At 40.8% G+C, this 24,905-nt stretch overlaps 2 protein-coding genes across 3 annotated transcripts in view; one reads left to right on the forward strand and one right to left on the reverse strand.

Annotated features, from left to right (window-relative positions):
- Positions 1 to 4,389, reverse strand: part of LOC142749464 (carboxypeptidase A2-like) — a 59,298-nt gene extending 54,909 nt beyond the window's left edge. The window contains exon 1 of the mRNA XM_075857527.1: positions 4,163 to 4,389. Within this exon, the coding sequence (XP_075713642.1) occupies positions 4,163 to 4,206 (44 nt within the window). The 5' untranslated portion in view covers positions 4,207 to 4,389. The remainder of the gene's footprint in view (positions 1 to 4,162) is intronic.
- The window catches only part of TMEM209 (transmembrane protein 209), a 73,400-nt gene continuing 52,647 nt past the window's right edge, over positions 4,153 to 24,905 (forward strand). For both annotated transcript variants that reach the window (XM_075857525.1, XM_075857526.1), the window contains exons 1-3: positions 4,153 to 4,408; positions 16,215 to 16,356; positions 17,112 to 17,170. In XM_075857525.1, the coding sequence (XP_075713640.1) occupies positions 4,363 to 4,408; positions 16,215 to 16,356; positions 17,112 to 17,170 (247 nt within the window). In that variant the 5' untranslated portion in view covers positions 4,153 to 4,362. The remainder of the gene's footprint in view (positions 4,409 to 16,214; positions 16,357 to 17,111; positions 17,171 to 24,905) is intronic.

The raw sequence follows: 24,905 nt of genomic DNA on the forward strand, positions 1-24,905 counted from the left end.
GACTATGTTGTCTCTGTGAGATACGGCCACCTATTTGTAGGTATAGCCGTTCTCTCCATTTATGTTGTGGTTCGTGGCCATTCCCTTTAGACTACATAAATGAGTCTTTTTGTTAGGCCTCATTTACACGAGCGTGTGCGTTTTGCGCACGCAAAAAAACGCAGCGTTTTGCGTGCGCAAAAGGCACTTGACAGCTCCGTGTGTCATCAGTGTATGATGCGCGGCTGCGTGATTTTCGCGCAGCCGCCATCATAGAGATGAGGCTAGTCGACGTCAGTCACTGTCCACGGTGCTGAAAGAGTTAACTGATCGGCAGTAACTCTTTCAGCACCCTCGACAGTGAATTCCGATCACCATATCGAGTAACCTGTTTAAAAAAAAAGAGGTTCGTACTTACCGAGAACTTCCCGGCCGTTGCCTTGGTGACACGTCCTTGGTGACGCGCCTCTCTTGACATCTGGCCCCACCTCCCTGGATGACGCGGCAGTCCATGTGACCGCTGCAGCCTGTGCTTGGCTTGTGATTGGCTGGAGCTGTCACTTGGACTGAATTGTCATCCCGGGAGGTCAGACTGGAGGAAGAAGCCGGGAGTTATCGGTAAGTCAGAACTTTCACGTTCACGTATATTGGGATCGGAAGTCACTGTCCAGGTTGCTGAACCAGTTTAACTCTTTCAGCACCCTGGACAGTGACTGTCTCCTGCCGGGTTCGGTCAAAACGAGTTCGGCCGAACCCGGTGAAGTTCGGTTCGCTCATCTCTAAGACACTCCGTTCGGATGTTTGTAAACAGAAAAGCACGTGGTGCTTTTCTGTTTACATTCAGTTTGACAGCTCTTGCGCGAATCACGCAGTTCGCACGGAAGTGCTTCCGTGCGACCTTCGTGGTTTTCACGCACCCATTGACTTCAATGGGTGCGTGATGCGCGAAAAACGCACGATTATAGAATATGTCGTGAGTTTTACGCAACGCACTCGCGCTGCGCAAAATTCACGCATTGTCTGCACTCCCCCATAGAGTAATATAGGTGCGTACGACACGCGTGAAAAGCACGCGCGTATATTACGCTCGTGTAAATGAGGCCTTATAGACATTTAAATATATCCCCCATATATATATATATCTTATGTGGGCTATCTATATATAAAAACTATTGATTGCTGGTTATATACTCTTTTGAGTTTTTTTCCATATTGATGTAAACATACGTCGGGACAGAATTCACTGTCTGCGCATGCGCGGCTATACTGCGTTTCAGATATGCGTTCCACATGACACATTTCCGGCAGTTCGCCATTTTGCGCATGGTTTATTCCATGCATCACCGAGAGCTGACACTGTAAGTTTTATGATATAATATTACTTCTTTTCCACTATAATTGCGTTGGAACATTCCCTCTGCTCCTCCCCCTTCATTATGAGCTGGTGTTTTTGATTAGGGTAATTATAATATTACCTTATTTTCCCTGTATTATTTATCATATATTATGAGATCGACTTACCTGCATACGCTGATGCTGCTGCAGAATCAACTGTAGCCTCTGGTGCCGACACGATGCAGGACCTGTGAGTGACGTCACAGATCTGCACTGCCAGAAGCTGGGCGTTCTGAAGAGAAGAGGATGTTACTTCTCTTCAGAGCGCCCAGCTAGTAAAAGTATTAAAAACGCCCCGATGTACGCACATAATACACGCTCACTTGGACTTTTACTTTTAAACACACCCACTTGGACTTTTGCAAGCCTCATTTGCATAACTACAAAAATGGTCATAACTTGGCCAAAAATGCTCGTTTTTTAAAAATAAAAACGTTACTGTAATCTACATTGCAGCGCCTATCTGCTGCAATAGCAGATAGGGGTTGCAAAATCTGGTGACAGAGCCTCTTTAAACACATTTATTGGACACACATATTGGTATATGTCTACTTTTGTATAACTATATGTTGTATATTAATGGATTTTTTACATATATATTATTAATTGCACTGTTGAATGTACATTCTTTGTATCCCTATATATATACCTGGCACTATGCACTGTTGTAATTAGCTTGAGAAAGGTTCAGGTGTGAACCGAAACGTCGCTCATTCTTTCCACCTGGTGGTGAATAAACCAACATCTCCCCAACATTGAAGTCCTGGTGCCGTTACTTGTTCTTTATTCCTGCTATTTCATTCCAAGGAGTTGATTCATCCTAAGGCTGGGTTCACACGAGCACATTAACGTCCGTAATGGACGGACGTATTTCGGCCGGAAGTCCCGGACCGAACTCAGTGCAGGGAGCCGGGCTCCTAGCATCATAGTTATGTACGATGCTAGGAGTCCCTGCCTCTCTGCAGGACAACTGTCCCGTACTGTAATCATGTTTTCAGTACGGGACAGTAGTTCCACGGAGAGGCAGGGACTCCTAGCGTCGTACATAACTATGATGCTAGGAGCCCGGCTCCCTGCAGTGAGTTCGGTCCGGGACTTCCGGACGAAATACGTCCGTCCATTACGGACGTTAATGTGCTCGTGTGAACCCAGCCTTACAATGGTAACGTGCACATGGCCTGATTTCCTGTCTACATTGAGTGCTGTGTTTCTTGCATCTATTTGAACTATATATATATAAATAAAAGACATGCAAATTGCTGTTTTTTTTGGTCACCTTATCCCTAAAAAAAAAAAAGGAATACAAGTGATCAAAAAGTCACATGTACCCCAAAATGTTATCGGTGAAAACTACAGCTCGCCCCACAAAATTTAAGCCGTCACACCTCTAAATTGATGGAAAAATAAAAGTTACGCTCACAGAATACGGCGACACAAAACATTATTTTTTTAATTCAGCAAAGTTTTATTTTTTTAAAAGTGGTAAAACTTAAAAGAAAACATATAAATTTGGTATCGCCGTAATCATATCAACCTGTCGAATAAGGTGAATATTTACCGACTGATGGACGCCGTAAAAACAAACCCCCCAAAATGGTGTAATAGCTGTTTTTTCCCATTTCACACCACAAATAAAAAGAATTCAGATTACCAGTACATTATGCGGTACAATAAATGGCGCCATGAAAAACTACAACTTGCCCCGCAAAAAGACCTCATATGGCTATGTGGACAAGAAATAGCAAAGGTATGGCTTTTGGAAGGTGGAGAGGAAAAAAATGAAAATCTCAAATTGACCTGTTCACACGGAGTTGACGTTCACGGCCGAAAATGCTGCGGACCCGGTTTTTTACCGTGAGCGGTAAAACGAGCGACATGCACTATCTTCGGGCGTTTACGCCTCTGACCTCCCATTGACATCAATGGGAGGCAGAGAAAGCGTATTTCGCTGCGTTTTTGCCCGTAGCACTCAATGGGCGCGAGCGAAAAACGCGGCAGACGGCGAGCAGGCAGATGAAAATCTGCCTCAAAATTCCAAACGAAATTTTGAGGCAGAATTTTCTGTGTGAACTCAAGACCAGGATCGCCCACGCAGTTTTAAGGGTATGTGCACACACACTAATTACGTCCGTAATTGACGGACGTATTTCGGCCGCAAGTCCCGGACCGAACACACTGCAGGGAGCCGGGCTCCTAGCATCATAGTTATGTACGACGCTAGGAGTCCCTGCCTCTCCGTGGAACTACTGTCCCGTACTGAAAACATGATTACAGTATGGGACAGTTGTCCTGCAGAGAGGCAGGGACTCCTAGCATCGTACATAACTATGATGCTAGGAGCCGGGCTCCCTGCACTGTGTTCAGTCCGGTACTTGCGGCCGAAATACATCCGTCAATTACGGACGTAATTAGTGTGTGTGCACATACCCTGATGCAGTTTTTGGCTCCGTTTTATGCGCTATACACAAGCGTGGACACAAGAGATGTATCAGTCCTCACTTCGTTTTGGATCCACTGCTTTCTTTGGCTCAAATAACTGAGCCAAAAACCGCACCAAAGCAGCGTGTGTGGATGATACTGGCCTAAACAAATGACTATGGGTTTCTCCTCACAGAACCAACTAGGGTTCTTTTTAGTATTGCGGCAGTTCTTGTCATTCCTCATGTCAGCACGTTCACACCACTTATCAGCAGGAACACCGCACTACACCCCCAGAGACGTTCTATACATCGCCCCGCCCCTTCCCGTACATTTCAGTCACGTGACTTTGATGTCATCATTTACTTACTCCATGCTGGTCGGCACCGGTAGGCGGGAAGTTCTCTCATACATGGGTGACGCTTGGTAGTCCTGCACCGAGCTGTGGAGGAGCAGAATGATTACTGGAGCTGTTCCGTACCGGTTAGGCTACTTTTTGGTGTGAAAAAGACTTTATGTCATCCCCGCTTCAGTAAGCGTGACTGCAGCGCCGGTTATTAATCCCTCGTGATGGCTGACGGGAACAAGAACGCGTCTTTCCTCGATAACCTGACAGGTACTATTAATTTATTGGTTCTGCAGGTAAAACAGGTGGCCAGAATGGCCGTGTAAAGCATGTCCCGACAAGGAGATGATGTGTGCCCTCGGAATGGCCCGTGATTAGTTTGATCATGGGGTAATGAAAAGCTCTGCAACTTTCTAAAAAATGGGCGGTTGTGTGTTTACTAACACTGGCATTGCTGCTCCATGGCATACTAGTGCACCGTATTCCCTAATACGGCGTACACCTGTAACCATATAACGCAACATGTGTACAACTGCTGAAAAACTAGGGGGTATGGGCACCACCAAGAAGTCCTGAGGGTGGGGTGCTACAAACACCCACAAATACCACTAAAGCTCAAGTAACCCCTTATGAGCAAGAGCACACACACCATAGTTTATTTATGTGGTACAAAAACATAAACTGTGATGTCATGAAACAGAATAATAAGAAGGTAAGTAAACTATATAGTAATAATATACGTGACCCAGATAGAGCTACGGCATAAAGAATCCGCCCATGCGTATCGCTGCCAACCAGGCAGCTTCACCCCTGACGTGTACGTTCACATATCGGGGCTCCATTGTGACGCTCCATCTGAGCTTTCCGTCAGAACGGAGCCCTGACTGAAACAAACGGAAACTATAGGTTTCCTTCACCATTGATTTCAATGGTGACAGATCCGGTATGACGGAAACCCAGTCACAGCGGTGACAGAAGCCATTAGCTAGGTTTCTGTTACCATTGGGTTCAATGGTGAGAGAAACGGAAGCTGAGGTTTCCGTTTGCCTTTCTGCAGAGGGGTTGACCCGACAGAAACCTCCGACGGAACCCCTCAGCAGAAACTAAGGCTGATGTGAACACACCCCAGTGCCAGTGTTGGTAAACACATCCCCATTTTTTTATTTTTTTAGAAAGTTGAAACTTTTATTATTACCCCATTCTCAAACTAAACAGACTTTACATTGTTTGCACGTCTTCTATTCACTGATGAATGTTGTCGCAGGTATCAGAACACTTTCAGAAATATGAAAACTGGGTCGGAAGCACTGTTTAAATTTATCTTCATATCACTGCTTGCTTTCACTGAATGAAAAGCAAGGAGCGAGCTGTGCACCTGTATCCGTTGGACATACGAATGGATTTTCAGCCTCTGTATTTTCACAAAAAAGTTTCCATTCACTGACCATAAGCAATAAGCTAAAAATTGGTGAGAAATCGAAACACAAGGTATATCACAATAATCTTTATTTAATAAAAAAATAAAATAAAACCTGAATGATCGTATCAATGGTGCTAAATGTGATTGTTGGGGAGAGGTCCATCATTCAGAACAATTATTGTTCACTTTTCAAAAATGTTCTTGGCTGTTAGGCTCTGTTCACATCTGCATTGGATGCTCGGTTAGGGATCTCCGTTGCCGATCCAACGAATATTACCGTAAACAATAGTGCTGCATGCTGCGCTATTTTTTCTGGTAAAACCACGCGAACCAGACAGAACCCAGTAAAGTCAATCTGTTCCGCCAGTGGTGTCTGTCGTAAAACGGTACTTCTGGGATTTTTGCTGTTCTTCTCTGACAAAGCAGAACAACGGAAAGACTTGCGCTGGTGTGAACCTGCCCTTAGGGGTAAATCCTACTCTAGTATTGTTTACTATTGTCAAAGAAAAACATGAATGTCAATGCAAATATACAATACTTGCAGAAATAGTTCATACTGCAGGAATTCTGTGTACCCTTATTTCCTAATGGGCCCGTATCACTGTGTGTGTGCGCTGCCGTGCGGTGCTTTCCAGGTGACTACCTCTGTAATACAGCATGATGCCATGGAACATGGCACAATTCTGTTCATTCATAGATGCCGTGAACCAATGTGAGAAAAAGCGTTTGTATGAAATTGGAGTCACAGATGTGTAGTGTTGGCCCATAAGTCACTTTCTACCATATTACAGATCTATTGATCTCTGTGTAGTGGATAAATACGCGTCCACTGTCAAAAATAATTCACTGAAAGAAAGTGGCATGGATATAATTAAATTAAGATATAACTTTTAATAAGGATATTTAAAATATAGTGGCTTTCAAGTACGTTTCCGATGTTACTTGTTTTGTAACTTTGCAATAATTTGACACTAGAACACCCAGTGTCTTAATGTTTGCAACCAAGAGATAATAATATGCAGTGTTAGGCGTCCTGCACACGAATATAAAAACGCCCGTAATTATGGGCCCATAGACTTCTATTGGCCACGGGTACCTCCCCGTATGCTTACGGGAAGGTGCCCGTGCCGTTTAAAAATATAGGACATGTCCTATTTCAGGCCGTAATTACGGCACGGGCAGGCCCATAGGCCCATGGTGCTCCCGTAAATTACGGGTGGCTACGTAAGTGCACCCGTAATTACGGGAGCGTTGCTAGGCGACGTCAGGAGATAGTCACCGTCCAGGATGCTGAAAGAGTTAACTGATCGGCAGTAACTCTTTCAGCACCCGGGACAGTGACTAACGCTGGAGTTAATAGTATTAAAAGTTAACTTACCCAGAACTCCTTCCTCCAGTCCGGCCTCACTGGATGACGTTTCATCCCATGTGTCACATGGACTGCCGCCTCATCCAGGGAGGTCGGACTGGATGTTAAAAGAGGGACGCATCACCAAGACAACGGCCGGGGTACGTATGAACTTTATTTTACTGTCAAACGCTGCGGAAACTGCCCGAAGGGTCTGCCGATTATTGCAGAGAAAACTGGTCCGTAAATACGGGTGGAATACTGGTGACACCGAACCCGTATTTACGGGTCCGTAGATACTGGTGGAATACGGGTCGAATACGTGTGACAATGGACCCGTATTCACGGGAGGAAAAAAATAAGTTTGTGTGCATGGGGCGTTATTAGTCAACCAAGGACAAGGGTGTATTAATCTGGCTGCATAAGTAACTATATCAAGTAATTAAATATCTTGCACAATTCGTGCTAATTGTTTATTATACACCACAGTGGTTGAAAGCAAAGGACACTGAGGGGGACCCGGCTCCCATCCAAACACCGTGCTGATAATTGCTAGACGCTTTCACTCAACGACAATTGCTGTAGTGCTATATTTTCTCAATTAGGGTAAACTCCGATAGTAAAGTTAACTTGTGCGTCAAAGTAGGTACACGTAAATGTTATTGGGGGGGGGGGGGGCCCTAGCTCCCAGCTAGGATATATGACCCAAGCTGATATCTGCCGGATCCTAACATTCATTTAATTCAGAATACATCTTGTAGTGCTACTTTTCTCAATTGTGGACAGGAACAGCGGTCGTGCTTTTACAGGAGCCTGAAAAATGACAACATAGTTATTAGTGAAAAAAATTAAATAAATATTTAAAGTCCCAAAAAAAACATTTCACATTTTTTCCTCTAAAGTAATGTAAAAAAAAAGACACAAAATTGGTGTCACTGTGTCTGTAAAAGTCTAACTATTACAATATACCATTATTTAACTCGCACGGTGAACGCCGTTAAAAATAAAGAATTTAAAACTGCAAAATCGCAGTTTTTTTGGTCACCTTGACTCTACCAAAAAATGTAATAAAAAAAGCTGAAAAAGTTGTATGTACCAATATAAACTACAGCTCGTCCTGCAAAAAATAAGCCCTCAAACCACTGACGGAAAAAATAAGTTATGGCTCTTGGAATGCGGGGAGGGAAAAACGAAAAAGAGAAAAATGGATCAGTCCGGAAAGGGTTAATTACTTAATAATGAAAAAAAAACATTTATGACCACATGTGGGTATTGCCGTACTCGGGAGAAATTGCTTTACAAATGTTGGGCGGCTTTTTCCTCCTTTTTATCCTTTTGTGAAAATGAAAATATTCAACATTTTAGTGGAAATGTTGATATTCGTTTTCACAGCCAAATTCTAATAAATTCTGCAAGAGACCTGTGGTGTCTAAATGCTCACTATACCCCTAGATAGATTCCTTAAGTGCTGTAGTTTCCCAAATGGGGTCACTTTTTGGGGGTGTCTACTGTTTTGGGCTCAGGGGCTTTGAAAATGCGACATGGCACCCGAAAACCATTTCCGCTAAATTTGAGCTACAAAAGCCAATTAGTGCTCCTTCCCTTCTAAGCCCCGCTGTGGGTCCAAACAGCAGTTTACCACATATGGCGTACTTACGTAATCGGGAGAAATTGTTTTACAAATGTTGGGGTGCTTTTTCTCCTTTTATTCCTTGTAAAAATTAAAAATGGCTGTTTTTTCAGAAAAAAAAGTAGATTTTTACCTTTACAGATTAATTCCAATGAATTCAGCAAAACATCTGTGTGGTCAAAATGCTAACTTTACCTCTAGAAAAATTCCTTGAGGAGTGTAGTTTCCAAAATGGGGTCACTTTTAGGGGGTTTCCACTATTTTGTTCCCTCCAGTGCATTGCAAACGTGACCTGGCACTGAAAACTATTCCAGCAAAATCAGAAATCCAAATAGCGCTCCTTCTCTTCTGAGCCCTGTTGTGGGTCCAAACAGCAGTTTTACCACATATGGGGTATTGCTATAATCTGAATAAATTGCTTTACATATGTTGGGGTGTTTTTTCTCCTTCATTCCTTGTAAAAATGGCTACCTTTTTTCAGAAAAAAAGTAGGTTTTCATCTTCACATACTAATTCAAATAAATTTAGCAAAAATACTGTGGGTTCAAAATGCTAACTATACCCCTAGATAAATTCCTTGAGGGGTGTAGCTTCCAAAATGGGGTCACTTTTGGTGGTCTTTACTGTTTTGGACCCACAAGACCTCTTCAAACCCGACATGGTGCCTAAAATATATACTAAAAAAAGGAGGCCCCAAGTAATAAATAAATACAAAACGTAAAACCTTTTGTGGTACAGAAAAAAATGTATTACATATTTTTATTTTTTTTGCCAAAATTCATGACATTTGTAAATTTGACCTCTACTTTGCTTTAACCAGTTCAGGACCAGGCTATTTTGATCCTTCAGGACCAGACACCGTTTAGCCATTTTTGGCACGCGTTCGTTAAATGGCTATAACTTTTATTTGTTGGGCTAGCGATGTGATTTTTGTGTTTTTTTTTTTTCCTGTAGACAATGCAGGTTTCCTTTTTTTTTTTTTTAAATTTATACACATCCTTTTTGCTATTTTAGAATTTTTAGGCTTAAAGTTTGGAAATAATAGTAAAAAACCTTTTTTTTACTTCAGCTCTTTTTTTTTTTTTTGGTCTAGTTTTACCCTAAAATAGACCTTTTATTTGTGATCGTCATTGTCTATCGTAAATTTTAATTTATTACAAGTCTATATTAGGGTAATTGGACTAGCGTTACGACGATGATTGGCGGGCGGGGGGGGGGGGTTAAGTTTTTTTTTTTTTTTTGGGGTGTGTATTTTATGTGTGTTCAATTTTTTTTTTTTTTTTTCACTTTTATTTTTTTATTACTATGGTCTGTCCATCAAAGGTCAAAAAAGACCTTTGGGGAGTCTAGTAAGACCCAGCAGCAGTCTGCCACTAACTGCATCCTGGCGATCATGTGACCAGTCACATGATCACAGGGACCAATAGACAGTGGTGCGGCCGCTGCCTAGAGCATTCATTGAGCGCTGTGTAAAAGAGATCGGAGAAGACAGAAGCAGCAAAGCTGCTTCTATCTTTTCCTCAGGGTCCCTGGCAGTCACTGACTGCCGGAGACCCGACATGCAGCTGCCATATCGCTCGGGCAGCAAGTTAAAACTCGCGCCGTAAATAGTCTATGGCGCAGGTTTTAAGGACCCTGACCGCTGGCCGTAAAAACACAGCCAGCGGTCGTGAACCAGTTAATTCCTGTGAAACAGCTAAAGGGTTAAAACACTTTCTGAATACGCTTTTGATTACTTTGAGGGGTGCAGTTTTTGAAAATGGGGTGATTTATGGGGACTTTCTAATATATAAGGCCCTCAAAGCCACTTCAGAACTGAACTGGTCCCTGAAAACATAGCCTTTTGAAATTTTCTTGAAAATATGAGAAATCGCTGCTAAAGTTCTAAGCCTTGTAACGTCCTAGAAAAATAAAATGTTCAAAAAACAATGCAAACATAAAGTAGACATATGGGGAATGTAAACTAGTAACTATTTTGTGTGGTTTTACAAGCAGATATATTTAAATTTAGAAAAATGCACATTTTTGCTAATTTTCTCCAAATCTTTGTGGTTTTTTTACAAATAAATATTGCATTTATCGACCAAATTTTTTCTCTAACATAAAGTACAATGTCACGAGAAAACCATCTCAATCGCTTGGATAGGTAAAAGCATTCCCAAGTTACCACATAAAGTGAAAAATCGGCTTCGTCCTGAAGGCCAAAACAGGCTCAGTCCTGAAGTGGTTAATTGCGAAAATATAGCACTACAGTAATTGTCGTTGAGGCCTGATTTACACGAGCGCTGCGCATCTCTGACGTGAAAAACTGCAGTTTTTCATGTCGTAAGTGCATCCGTACTCAGCGCTGCGGGACGCGATGTCACGCATCTACCATAGTTGAGTCTATGGAGTGATGCGTGAAAAGATAGGACATGTCCTATTTTCACACGGACCCTTCACAGTCCGTTGAAACAACGGCTGTGAACGGCCACATTGAATTACATAGGTCCGTGGGACGGCTGCTGTTTTAACGGCCGTCCCATGGATGTTTGACACGTTCGTGTGGATCAGGCCTGAGTGAATGAGTGAAAGCGTCTAGCAATTATCAGCACGGTGTGTGGATGGGAGCCGGGTCCCCCTCAGTGTCCTTTGCTTTCAACCACTGTGGTGTATAATAAACAATTAGCACGAATTGTGCAAGATATTTAACCCCTTCCCGACATGCGCCGTACATGTACGGCGCTGTCGGGAGGTGCTTCCCGCAAAGCGCCGTACATGTACGGCGCAGTGATTGTGCGGGCTCAGAAGCAGAGCCGGCACCATCACCGCGGGGTGACAGCTGTATTATACAGCTGGCACCCTCCTGTAACTGCCAGGACCGGAGCTATTCTCCGATCCGGCAGATTAACCCCTCAGATGCTGCGCTCAATAGAGCGCAGCATCTGATAGGTTTTCACCCGATCGGCAACCCAGTGATGCAATCGCTGGGTTGCTGTGGCAATCGGACGCCAGAAAATGGCGTCCGAGTCTGCCTTGTACGGGAGCCGATGAGGACCCGCCTTCGGCGTGTCCTCATAGGCTTGCTGTCAGTGAATAACTGACAGCGCTAATACACTGCACTTCGTATGTAGTGCAGTGTATTAGAGTAGCGATCGGGGCATCAGGCCCTCATGTCCCCTAGTGGGACAAGTAAAAAAAGTAAAAAAAAGTAAATAAAAATGTGGTAAAACAATAAAAACACACACATTTCAAATAAAAATAAAGCTAAACTGACTTTTTTCCCATAGTAAGTCTTTTATTATGGGAAAAACCGTAAAAATTAAAAAAAAACTATACATAATTGGTATCGCCGCGTCCGTAACGACCCAAACTACAAAACTATTATGTAATTTATCCCGCACGGTGAACGCCGTAAAAAAAACCCATGAAAAACAACGCCAGAATCTTTGTTTTTAGGTCACATCTCCTTCCAAAAAATGCTATAAAAAGTGATCAAAGAGTCACATTTACTCCAAAATAGTACTAATAAAAACTACAATCCGTGCCGCAAAAAATAATCCTTGACACCGTTTAGTGCACGCAAAAATAAAAAAGTTATGGGTCTTAGAATATGGCGACACAGAAAACAAATGATTTTATAAAAAGTGATTTTATTGTGCAAAAGCCGCAATACATAAAAAAACTATATAAATTTGGTATCGCCGTAATCGTATCGACCCGCAGAATAAAGCTAACATGTAATTTAGGGCGCACTGTGAATGCCGATATAAAAAACGATTCCAGAATTGCTTGTTTTTGGTCATTTCCTTTACCAAAGAATGAAATAAAAAGTGATCAGAAAGTCGTATGTGTTCTAAAATGGTACCAATAAAATCTACAGCCTGTCTCGCAAAAAACAAGCCCGCACACCGCTCAATCAACTGAAAAACAAAAAAGTTATGGCACTAGTAATGCGGTGATGAAAAACATCTCAATGCGCAGGCCGGAGGGGAACATTCCTTCAGTTTCAGGGCCCTAGTATTGAGGAACTAGGAAGGTAAGGGACACAGCACATCCGCTGGAAGCGAGGGCGCCCGTATTATACCAGCGCAAAACTTTCCCAGTAATATTTCCCAAACTACGAAGGAGAAAAAGTCCCCAAAAGCTGCAGAGCGTTACAGAAGGCGGATAAGAAAGAAAACTGTTTATCAGTGTGACGCCGGCCTGTGCATAACGGATCGTTTCACAGCGTAACACACACCTATGGATAATTGTATTATTTACCCCATTATTATACCCTCTTATTATGCCCTGATGTTCTCCGCACAGATTACATATACCCTGATGTACTCCTCCCATATTACATATACCCTGATGTACTCCTCACATATTACATATATCCTGATGTACTCCTCACATATTACATATACCCTGATGTACTCCTCACATATTACATACGCCACCACATTATAAACGGAAATACCAGCAAAACCCCAAACAGAACTATTACCAAGCAAAATCCATGCTCAAAATGGCGGTCTATTCCTTCTTAGCCCTACAGCGTGCCCAAACAGCAATTTATGGCCACAAGTAAGGCATTACCATACCCGGGAGAACCCGCTTAACAATTTATGGGGTAAGATTCTCTAGGGGCACAACATATTGTGCGGTGAATGGGCAGATCAGTGGAAAAATTGCAATTTTCACTTTGCACAATCCACTGCGTATTCATTTCTGAAAAACACCTGTGGAGTCTAAATTCTCACTACACCCCTTGATAAATGCCTTTAGGGGTGTAGTTTCTAAAACGGGGTCACTTTTGTTTGGTACATCAGTGGTTTTGCAAATGCAACATGGCGTCCGCAAACCATTCCAGAAAAATCTACGCTCCAAAAGATAAATACCGCTCCTTTACTTCTGAATGCTCCCATATACGTAAACAGCTGATTATAACCACATATGGGGTGTTACCGTACTCGGGAGAAATTGCTTTACAAATGTTGGGGTGCTTTTTCTTCTCTATTCCTTGTAAAAATGAAAAATGTTGATCTAAAACTACATCTTGCTGGAAAAAAAAATGATTTTTCATTTTCATAGCTTAATTCTAATTAATTCAGCAAAAAACCTTTGGGATCAAAATTTTCACTATACCCCTAGATGATTCCTTAGTGGGTGCAGTTTCCCAAATGGAGTCAATTTTGGGGTGTTTCCACTGTACTAGTACTACAGGGGCTCAGCAAATGTGACATGGCACCCAGACACTATCCAAAATCCAAATGGTGCTAGTTCCATTCTGAGCCCTACCGTGTGTCCAAACAGCCGTTTATGACCACATGTGGGGTACTGTTTTACTCGGGAGAAGTTGCTTTACTAATTTTATGGTGCTTTTTCTCCTTCAGTCCTTGTGGAAATGAAAAAAAAAATACCTAAACCTACATTTTATTTGAAAAAATGTAGATTTTCATTTTTACGGCCTACTTCCAATAAGTTCTGTAAAACACCTGTGGGGTCAAACTGCTCATTGTACCCCTAGATAATTTCCTCATGCGGTGTAGTTTCCAAAATGGGGTCACTTGTTGGGGGTTTCCACTGTTTTAGTTCCACAAGACCTGTTCAAAGCTGACATGGTGCCTAAAATATATTCTAATAAAAAGGAGACCCAAAATCCACCAGGTGCTCCTTTGCTTCTGAGGCCGGTGCTTCAGTCCAGTAGCACACTAGAGCCACATGTGGGATATTTCCTAAAACTGCAGAACCTGGGCAATAAATATTGAGTTGCATTTCTTGGATAAAACATTCTGTGGTACAAAAAAAATGGATTCAAAATGAATTTCTGGAAAAAAATAATGAACTTTGTAAATTTCACCTCTACATTGCCTTAATTCCTGCGCAATGTCTAAAGGGTTAAGAAACTTTCTAAATGCTGTTTTGAATACTTTGAGGGGTGCAGTTTTTAAAATGGGGTGATTTATTGGGGGTTTCTAATATCTAAGGACCTCAAACCCACTTCACAACTGAACTGGCCCCTGTAAAAATAGCATTTTGAAATTTTCTTGAAAATGTGAGAAATTGCTGCTAAAGTTCTAAGCCTTGTAGCGTCCTAGAAAAATAAAATTATGTTTAAAAAACGATGCCAATCTAAAGTAGACATATGGGGGATGTTAGTTAGCAACATTTTTGTGTGGTATAACTGCCTGTCTTACAAGCAGATACATTTAAATTGAGAAAAATGCAAATTTTTGCAATTTTTCGCAAAATTTTGGTGTTTTTCACAATTAAATACTGAATGTATCGGGCAAATTTTGCCAGTAACATAAAGTCCAATGTGTCACGAGAAAACAATCTCAGAATCACTTGGATAGGTAAAAGCATTCCGGAGTTATTACCATATAAAGTGAAACCTGTCAGATTTGAAAAATGAGGCTCTGTCAGGAAGGTCAAAAGCGGCCAAAGAGGGAAGGGGTTAATTACTTGATATAGTTACTTATGCAGCCAGATTAACACACCCTTGTCCTTGGTTGACTAATAACACTGCATATTATTATCTCTTGGTTGCAAACATATTAAGACACTGGGTTTTCTAGCGTCAAATTATTGCAAAAAGTTACAAAACAAGTAACATCAATCGGAACGTACTCGAAAGCCACTATATTTTAAATGTCCTTATTAAAAGTTATCTTTACTTATATCCATTCCACTTTCTTTCAGTGAATCATATTACAGATCTGTACACCAAGATTCTTAGGACAATCCTGTGCATGAGCCCTTAAAGGGGCTCTGTCACCACATTATAAGTGGCCTATATTGTACATGATGTGATCGGCGCTGTAATGTGGATTACAGCAGTGTTTTTTATTTAGAAAAACAATTATTTTTGACGGAGTTATGACCTATTTTAGCTTTATGCTAATGAGTTTCTCAATGGACAACTGGGCGTGTTTTACTATATGACCAAGTGTGCGTTGTACAGAGGAGTGTATGACGCTGACCAATCAGCGTCATACACTTCTCTCTCCATTTATACAGCCCATAGCGATATAGCTATATCGCTATGTGCAGCCACATAAACACACTGGAACGTTACTGCAGTGTCCTGACAATGAATATACATTACCTCCAGCCAGGACAGGATGTGTATTCAGAATCCTGACCACTTCTGTAGTGTGTCTGTGATTTACAGCACAGCGAGATCTCGCTGTAAATGACCGTTTAGAGCGTAATCTCACGAGACTACGCCTGCTTTGCTTTAAATCGCAGAGAAGGGGTCAGGATTCTGAATACACATCACGTCCTGGCTGGAGGTAATGTATATGCATTGTCAGGACACTGCAGTAACGTTAGTGTGTTTGTGGCTGCACATAGCGATATAGCTATATCGCTATGTGCGATTGGGGAGAAGTGTATGACGCTGATTGGTCAGCTTCATACACTTCTCTCCACAACGCCCACTTGGCCATATTGTAAAACACGCCCAGTTGTCAATTGAGAAACTCTAGCATAAAGCTAATATAGGTCATAACTCCGTCAAAAATGATCGTTTTTCAAAATAAAAACCACTGCAGTTATCTACATTATAGCACCGATCAGATTATGTAGGAGATATGGCACTTATAATCTGGTGACAGAGCCTCTTTAAATCGCAAGTAGGTGTATGCCAGGGATACTTGGGTGTTTTATTTGGATCTTACTTTGTATTGCTTTAATCCTCTTTTATTAGGAGAGAAGACTGAGCAGAGAAGTCCATCTACATCGTTTATTGATACAGCGATCAAGATGAGAAGAGAGGCACATGCCGGAAATGTTGTCCTGACCTGGGGACTTTTGAATTTTTCTTTGGCAGGAATGCTTTATACGGAAATGTGAGTAAAAAAAAAAAAAGCTTAGAGAATGTGTCGCTAGAAATGTTGTTTTTTTTTCAGTTAAACAATTAATATTTCAGTGATTACACATTGTTTACATTTTTTCACAAGTCTGGAAATATTATAAATTAGATTCTAATTTATAACATTGCCATATGCTGCCCACTAGAGGGAGCAGTTCCCAAAATTGCAGCATGGTCACTGTGGTAAAGCAACCTCATTGATTTATGCTGCAAATTTGGGGTGGACACACTCTCCTCTAGTGTCCTCACACAATCCCCCAATCCTCACACAATGTCTTATTATGGCCGCATGTTGTGGTCCAGGCTTGTTGAAATTAATGCACACGGCAATGTGCACGGCCTGTGATTTGTAAGTGACACTCCGCAGCCGTCCAAACCGCAAGTCATTGCCCGTGCACACTGCTACTTTCGTCTGCATGAGGCCTAAGTCTACCTGAAAGTAGAGAGAGAACATCACTTCCATTTCTTATCTTCGGCTAAGTTCACACTACCGTCATCTTCCGTTTAACTCTCTTCCGTCAGAGGAAGTGAAATCTTAAACGTAAAGCAATACTTCCATTTGAATTACCATTGATTTCAATGGTAATTCTTTTTCAGTTGCTCTCCGTTTGCTAGGTTCCAGTTTTTTTTCATGGAAGCAAAAGTGCAGTCTGTGGTAGTGTGAACTTAGCCTTATGCATTCTATAATATCTTGTGATATTTTAATTCAGTTTTTATTTGTTTCTATTTCAGGACTGGGAAAATAATTGGCACATATTATAAGATTTCATTCTGGCCCTTATGGTACATTGGTAAGTTATGATGCGCTTTTTCTCATCAAATATTTACATTTGTAATGCTTATTTCATCCTATTCCCTCAACACTATTTTAGTTAATGCTTCTAGGGGAGAATACCTCTAAAATACGGCATTTATTTTGTTTTTGGTCAGAATTTGTGATAGAAGCGCAGTGTACTAACGTGCATAATCTGCACATGGAGATACAGTACGGGCCCATAGCGAGCTGTGGACACTATTCAGGAGTCATACTGCAAAATTGCAAATGTGGCCGCCGTATGCATGAGGCCTTGGTATACTTCACCAACTAGTTCAAGTAAATTTAAAGAGAATCAGTCAAACCTGAAAATCTACCTAAACTACAATAATCAGTATATTGCTTAAAAGACGCGGATTACAAATCTGTCATTTTTTTATATTTCAACTCTACTTTTTTTCTGCATTCCCCTGCTGTAAGTCCGCAATCAGTTTGTGTGCTGCATTCTGATGCATAGAGAGGACTCCTAAGCTCGGCGATATAATGGATAGGACTTTTGCAGGCTCATAGTGGAGGAACGCAAGTGAGTAAAAATAAAATTTACACAATTGGAATTAACATCCTAAGCTATTAACTGATTATTGGGGTTTTCGGAGGCGAGTCTTTAATTTCCTATATAGGTCAGGTTTTTTTTGTTTTTTTTACAGTAAAGTGGATGAACAGGAAGGCATAACTGCAAAATCCAGCAACATCAAAATTAGCAGCTTGCTCTATTAGTTGCGGATTACTTGTGAATGGTGTTAGTTTTTACCCATTGACTTAAACGGAGAAAAAAAAGTAAATTCTAAATCAAGTTTATGATTTTATATGGAAAGTTATATTAACCAGCCATTTTAGTCTTTTTTTTTTTTTTTTTTTTTTTTTTTTTTTTTATTAAAAAAAATTAGTTGGCTACATTTTATTTTTATTTTTTAAGCAAGTCATCCCTCAAGCCAAGCTTTAGCCCTTCCGCTCCACAGGAGGTTTCTGTCCTCCCTGAGCTCGCCTTCATTCATTTTATTCCAGAATATATTAGTCTGTAGACACTATTCATTGCCTTTCCTTCCCCAAAGGGAATTGTCCGCAGAAATAAAAAAATATATATTTTTGTGGGTTGTTCTTTCCGGAGCACTCACTTACACTAAATATACAAAGTCCACAAACTACAAAGATTTTTTCACATCAAATCCGCAAAAAATTAGTTCCTAAATCCGCATGTTAATTTTGGTGCAAATTTTAATTTATGCATTGCAAAGGGAGAAATCTGCGGTGACAATCCACAACAGAATCGACATGCTATGGATTAGAAAATCTTTAGCATTTCTTCAATTCAACGCTTTTTTTTTTTTTGTCCCACTACATGTGGATGCAACAGCTGCTAAAGTGTGCAAAGGGTTGCTTGTTAATTAAGACACAGGCAGACTTCAGTCTCAACTTATAACGTGTGTGTATTACCCCAAATAATGCACCAGCAGTGCTCCTATAAATAGCCTGTATTTATTTTTTATTTTTATTGTAGAAAACAACAAAGCTATAGTATACTAGTACCTCACTGTGCTGCCATATTTGCACCAGTAATCTAGGTATAATACGCTTATTTTTATGCTAATTGTTCTGCCATATTACTGGTGATGTAATACCTGACTGTGCTGCTGTGTTATTGGTACTTATTACAGAACGAGCAGTAATATAGCAGCACAATACCACCATTTATGTCCCCTGCTACGAGTGAAGACCTACGGGCACAGCATATAAAAGTCGCTTGTACCCGAAAATGGTACCGATTAAAAATTACAACCCGTTCCACAAAAAACAAGCCCTTACACAGCTTTTTTGACTAAAAAATAAAAAAGTTACGGCTCTCAGAATATGGTGACACAGAAAATAAATTATTTGATAAAGTGATTTTATTGCGCAAATGCTGCAAAACATACAAAAAACCCATATACATATGGTATCGCCGTAATCGTACCGACCCGCAAAATAAAGTAAAACTGTCATTTATAGCACACGGTGAACGCTGCAAAAAATAAGCTAAAAAACATTGTCAGAATTGCTTGTTTTTGGTCACCCTGCTTGCAAAAAAATTGAATAAAAAGTGATCAAAAAAATCGCATGTACCCCAAAATTGTACCAATGAAAACTACAGATTGTCCCGCAACAAATAAGCCCTCACACTTCTCCGGTGGAAAAAAATAATGAAGTTCTGGCTCTAAGAATATGTGCAGTGTTCCAAAATCGGATAAGATCGGGCGCCATTTATCAGTGCGACACCGGCCACATATCTATGAATTATTATTTATTTACTGCATTATTATACCCTCTTATTATGCCCTGATGTACTCCGCACAGATTACATATGCCCCCCCACATTATAAACTGAAATACCAGCAAAACCCCAAACAGAACTATTACCAAGCAAAATGGCGTCCCTCCCTTCTGAGCCCTGCAGCGTGCCCTGAATTGCCATACCCCAGAGAACCCTATTAACGTTTTGAGGTATTTGTCTTCAGTGGCACAAACTGGGCACGACCTAATGCACTAAAATGGCATATCAGTGGAAAATAGCAATATTCACACCATCCGCTGTGCGTTCACCCCTTTGCGCACTATGACTCAATAGCACGTCATGGGGCGGAGGTTGATGTATGGAACGGGCTCACATGCTGAGCCTGCTCAGTGTATTACAGCTGACACCCAGGACTAACAGATAGGAACATTGATCGTGCGGTTACAGAAGCCTGTAAAAATAACAATATACTGCAATACATTAGTATTGCAGTATATTGTACCAGCGATCCAATTATCGCTGGTTCAAGTCCCCTAAGCAAACGAATAAAATGTGTAGAAGAATTAGTTATTAGTAGTGAGAGAGAAAAAAGTTTAAAGATGAAAAAAAAAAACTTTTTCCCATTTTTCTTAAGTTATGTAAAAAAAAATAAACAAAATTGGTATCGCTACGTTCGTAAAAGGCCGAACTATTACAATATACTATTTAAATCGCACGGTGAACACCGTAAAAAACGTAAATACTTTAAACCGCCAAAATCGCTGTTTTGTTTTTTTTTTGTCACTTTAGCTCTCAAAAAAAAAATGAAATACAACTTTTTGATCACTTTTTATGTACCAGCAAATGGTACCAATAAAAACAGCTGGTCTCGCAAAAAATAAGACCTCCCACCGCTCCATCAACCGAAAAATAAAAAAGTTACGGCTCTCAGAATATGGTGAAACAAAACAATTTTTATTTTAACAATTCGATTTTTCTTTGTAAAAGTAGTATATAAAAAAAAAACTATATAAATTTGGTATCACCGTAATTGTATTGAGCCGCAGAATAAAGTAAAGTTTTCGTTTTTACCGCACAGCAAAAGCTGTAAAAACGAAAACCCCAAAAAGTGGAATCGGATTTTCTTACTATATCAGCCTGCAAATAATGTTTTTTTCAGTTTCCCAGTACATTTTATGGCACTTTAAATGCTGTCGATAGAAACTACAGCTCCTCCTGCAATAAGCCCTCACACCGCTCTATTGACGGAAAAAGAAAAAAGTTATGGCTCTAAGAACGTGGAGTGAAAAACGAAAATAAGAAAGCAAAAAATGGATCATTCCTGAAAGGGTTAATTCATTCCTAATGAAAAAATGTTATGACCCCATGTGGGGTATTTCTGTACTCTGAAGAAATGGCTTTACAAAAATTGGTTGTGGTTTTTTTTTTTTGTTTTTTTTTTCTCCTTTTATCCCTTGTGAAAATAAGAAAATTGAAAATTTTTAGTGGAAAAAAAATGTTGTATTAATTTTCGCGGCCTAATTCTAATAAATTCTGCAAAAGACCCGTGGGGTCTAAAGGCTCACTATACCCCTAGAAAAATTCCTTGAGGGTTGTTTCCAAAAAGGGTGTAACTTTGGGGGTTTCCACTGTTTTGGTCCCTCTAGGGCGTTGCAAACGTGACATGGCACCGAAAACCATTCCCGCAAAATCTGTGCTCCAAAATCCAAATGGCGCTCCTTCCTTTCTGAGCCCTGCTGTGGGTCCAAACAGCAGTTTATTACCACATATGGGATATTGCTATAATCGGGAGAAATTGCTTTACATATGTTGGGGTGTTTTTTCTCCTTTATTTCTTGTAAAAATTAAAAAAAAAATGTATGTATTTTATTTTTTTCAGAAAAAAAAGTAGATTTTCATCACATACTAATTCAAATAAATTTAGCGAAAAAACCTGTGGGTTCAAAATGCTAACTATACCCCTAGATAAATTCCTTCAGAGGTGTAGTTTCCAAAATGGGGTCACTTTTGGGGGTGTTTCCACTGTTTTGGCACCACAAGACCTCTTCAAACCTGACATGGTGCCTAAAATATATTCAAAAAGAGGCTCAAAATCCACTAGGTGCTCCTTTGCTTCTGAGGCCGGTGTTTCAGTCCATTAGCGCATGAGGGCCACATGTGGGATATTTCTGAGTTACCCGGCTTCGCATTGGTCTATTTCATTTGTTGTTTGTGTGTGGTTTAAAACTTTGTTTGCTACTGGTATGGATTGTGCTGGTGCAACATGTTTTGCAACGTGCGGACAATGTGCCACTTAGTGAGTGGATTGTTTCTATGACGGGCATTTACTTCTGTAGTGCTGTCACCCATGAATAAAACTTGAAGATATACGGTGGCAATAGAGATCCAATCGTGTGGTAGGTTTGCCCCTGGATCTTGAACGTTGATACGCATCCTTGCTCCAGCACACTTTTTCCACATCCAAATGATGTAATCTGGAAGGCATTGTTCTAGACCCGGATATGTTTCAGAGACTCTGCAAAGTGTGCGGAGGAACCATCGAGCAAAGTTGTGAGCTCTGCTGGTGGAACAGGTAAATCGGTTATTCTGACATTTCCACCAGAGTAGCACATTCCTCGTAATTCACCTTCGTACTTAAGTGCCTTACAGTGTTCACTTTTTCTCCATTCGGCCAATCAGAAGCAACAGATTGGCCATACTGGGATTTTAAATTGTAATGGAAAGCAGCATTACGCATATCAGCCCAGGTGGTAGCTTGTCGTTTAGCATATCGCACCTGGTTGGCATGGAGACGGGCTTAGGTCTGCTGGGGAGTCTCTGCTGCTCGTCTGTCTCTGCAACAGACTGAGGAACGACTTGAAGTCTCAGTTTCAGTAGCTTGTTAGCTGTGGCGCGTCTTGTCAGCCTGGAGACGGACTTGGGTCTGCTGAGGTTTCAGCATTTCTGGCAGCAGCCATGCACTTTGCCACAGTAGACTTTCATCCAAGAGCAGGGTTCCTTTTTGGAGACCTGATTGGTGTGAAAGGGTTTCAATTTATATGAGCACTGAAATCCAGTGTAAGTACAGTGTAGTATAGGTCCTCTAATGGCGAGTAACCTGTCGAGTAAATAAAAATGGCTCGGTTGTTAATGGAAACCTGGTCTAAAACTGTGTATGTGAGTGAGGCTAAGAATGAAGGACCTGCAAACTTCTATTGGCTAGTACAGGTCATGTGATATAGAGGAAGGTCCTTGATGTGAAAGCCAGTGGTGCCATATTTACTTTTGTGAGTATGTTGAGAACGGTAGGTCCTAGAGAGCTGAAACCCGGACTAAAACCTTAGGATGCGACTAATTTAGTTATTTGCCCAATTTGGTCCAGTTGTTTGGCTGTACATAAACCGCATACAACAAGGTACCTGGCACTGCCTGAGTATAACGAGTCGGTCTGTCTGTTTTCTCATTGGATTTCCAAGGGTGCCCAGGAGGCCAATCCATCCCCTCGTATTTTCTTGGTTTATGGGGAAATAGCTAGTAGCCCTATATACCCCAGCGGTTAAACACTGTTTTTTTCAATTTTAATTTCCTAAAGACCTAACCTCTAAACTGGTCCTTGGTGATCAGTAATCTGGTTGCTATGGGTAACCGCTCCCCTGTACTTTCCCATCTAGGATTATCTTGTAAAGTGCACTACTATAAAAGCGAATACAGACATTAAATATTATAGTATTGGGTCGTGATGATTTGATAATGGCTGATAACAGCAAGGTCGGGACCTTCACGAAAACCTTCCTGAACACCCTATGTACCGATGTGCCAAATTTGGGGTCAAATATCTCAGGTGTTTGGATGCCTATAGAGGGTGACAAACAGACATTCGCTATAATGGCTGATAACCGAGAACAACGGCAAGGTTGGGACATTTACAAAAACCTTCCCAGACACCCGATGTACTTATGTGCTGGTTTTGGGGGTCAAATGGTTCAGGCGTTTGGATGCCTATAGAGGACAGACAGACATTGTCTTTTATAATATAGAATAGCAGAGTTACCCGGCTTCACACTGGTCCATTTGTTTGTATGGGTGGTTAAAAACTTAATTTCCTGACGAAATGAAACCAACATCTCCAATAAAGTCAAAGTGCAGGTTCCTTTTCGGAGGCATAACTGGTCTGAATGTGGGTTCTATTTATGAGTGCGCTCAAATCCAGTATAGGTACATTTCGTTTAAAATGTCCTAAAATCCATGTTGAGTTTTTTTGCTTTGTGTGAAGGGGGTTTCTGGTGCCTAATCTGCCAAGTCTGAGCTTGGCCTTCGTATAATGAAGAACTTTTATTTTGAATTACCTGCTACCTGTACTTGGTTATTAATTCAATAACAAAGTTTGCTCCGTCTCGCCTATGATTAAAAAACCAAAGCTGTCTTGGGAGAATGGTTGAAAGGCTTTACTAGTCTTCTATAAATACAGCTTATTCATGTTATGAAACTCCCTAGAAAAATGTGTATTTTAATTCCTACTAACCTGTCCTATCTTTTGTTGTAATGATTTGTTACAAAGTTGTAGCGTTTTCAGCCAGGATGACCATTGAGTACTGGTTGTTCCAAACTTCTTAAATTTATAGACAGGGGTGTGTCTTTCCAAATCATGTCCAATCAAATGAATTTACCACAGGTGGATTCTAATCAAGGTGTGGAAAAATGTAAAAGATCTAGAGAAATGGAAGTCCCCAAGAGCTAAATTTCAAGTGTCATGGCAAAGGGTCTGAATACCTATGTCCATGTGAAATTTGAGGTTTTCATTTTTTAGTTTCCAAAAATGTCTAAAATTCTGTCTTTGCTGTGTTTATTATGGGGGGGGGGGGGGGACAGGATTTTTTTTTTAAATTTAATTTGTTTAGCACAAGGCCTCAACATAATAAAATTTGAAAAAAGTTGTTATAGTTTGAAGACTTTCTGAATGCACTGTATGCGTTAAATGGATTCCGAATAGTCACATTCGTCATCCATAGATTATAATGGTATCTGTTTAATGTATACGAGTTCATGATGTATACCATTCTACTCTATTCTGACAGATGCCAATATCAAAGGTGCATTAATGGCATATCCCATCTCTGGGGACCGCACCTATATTGAGAACAGGGGTCACTAGACCCTGATTACAGTGACCTAAGGGGCTCTGTCAATACACAGGCGGGGGATTGCGGTATCTCAAAGCCCCTAACATCACGGTCCATATATGAGCAGTGATTTCTGTGGCTCCTCCAGGAGTGGAATCCCTGACCAGAGTGTTGACGGATTGAAAACCGGCTGTTAAAATCTGATTGCTATCTAAAACGGCCAAAAATAGAGCATGCTCTATTTTTTTGGAAAGTTGGGGGTTAACCCCCTAAGGCAATTGTCACAGCCTACCTTTTAATGGTGTTGTCCTAGTATTCAGTGTTGCTGCAATATAATTTAGCAT

The sequence above is a fragment of the Rhinoderma darwinii genome, chromosome 3, assembly GCF_050947455.1.
Source record: "Rhinoderma darwinii isolate aRhiDar2 chromosome 3, aRhiDar2.hap1, whole genome shotgun sequence".
Classification (NCBI taxonomy): Eukaryota; Metazoa; Chordata; class Amphibia; order Anura; family Rhinodermatidae; genus Rhinoderma; species Rhinoderma darwinii.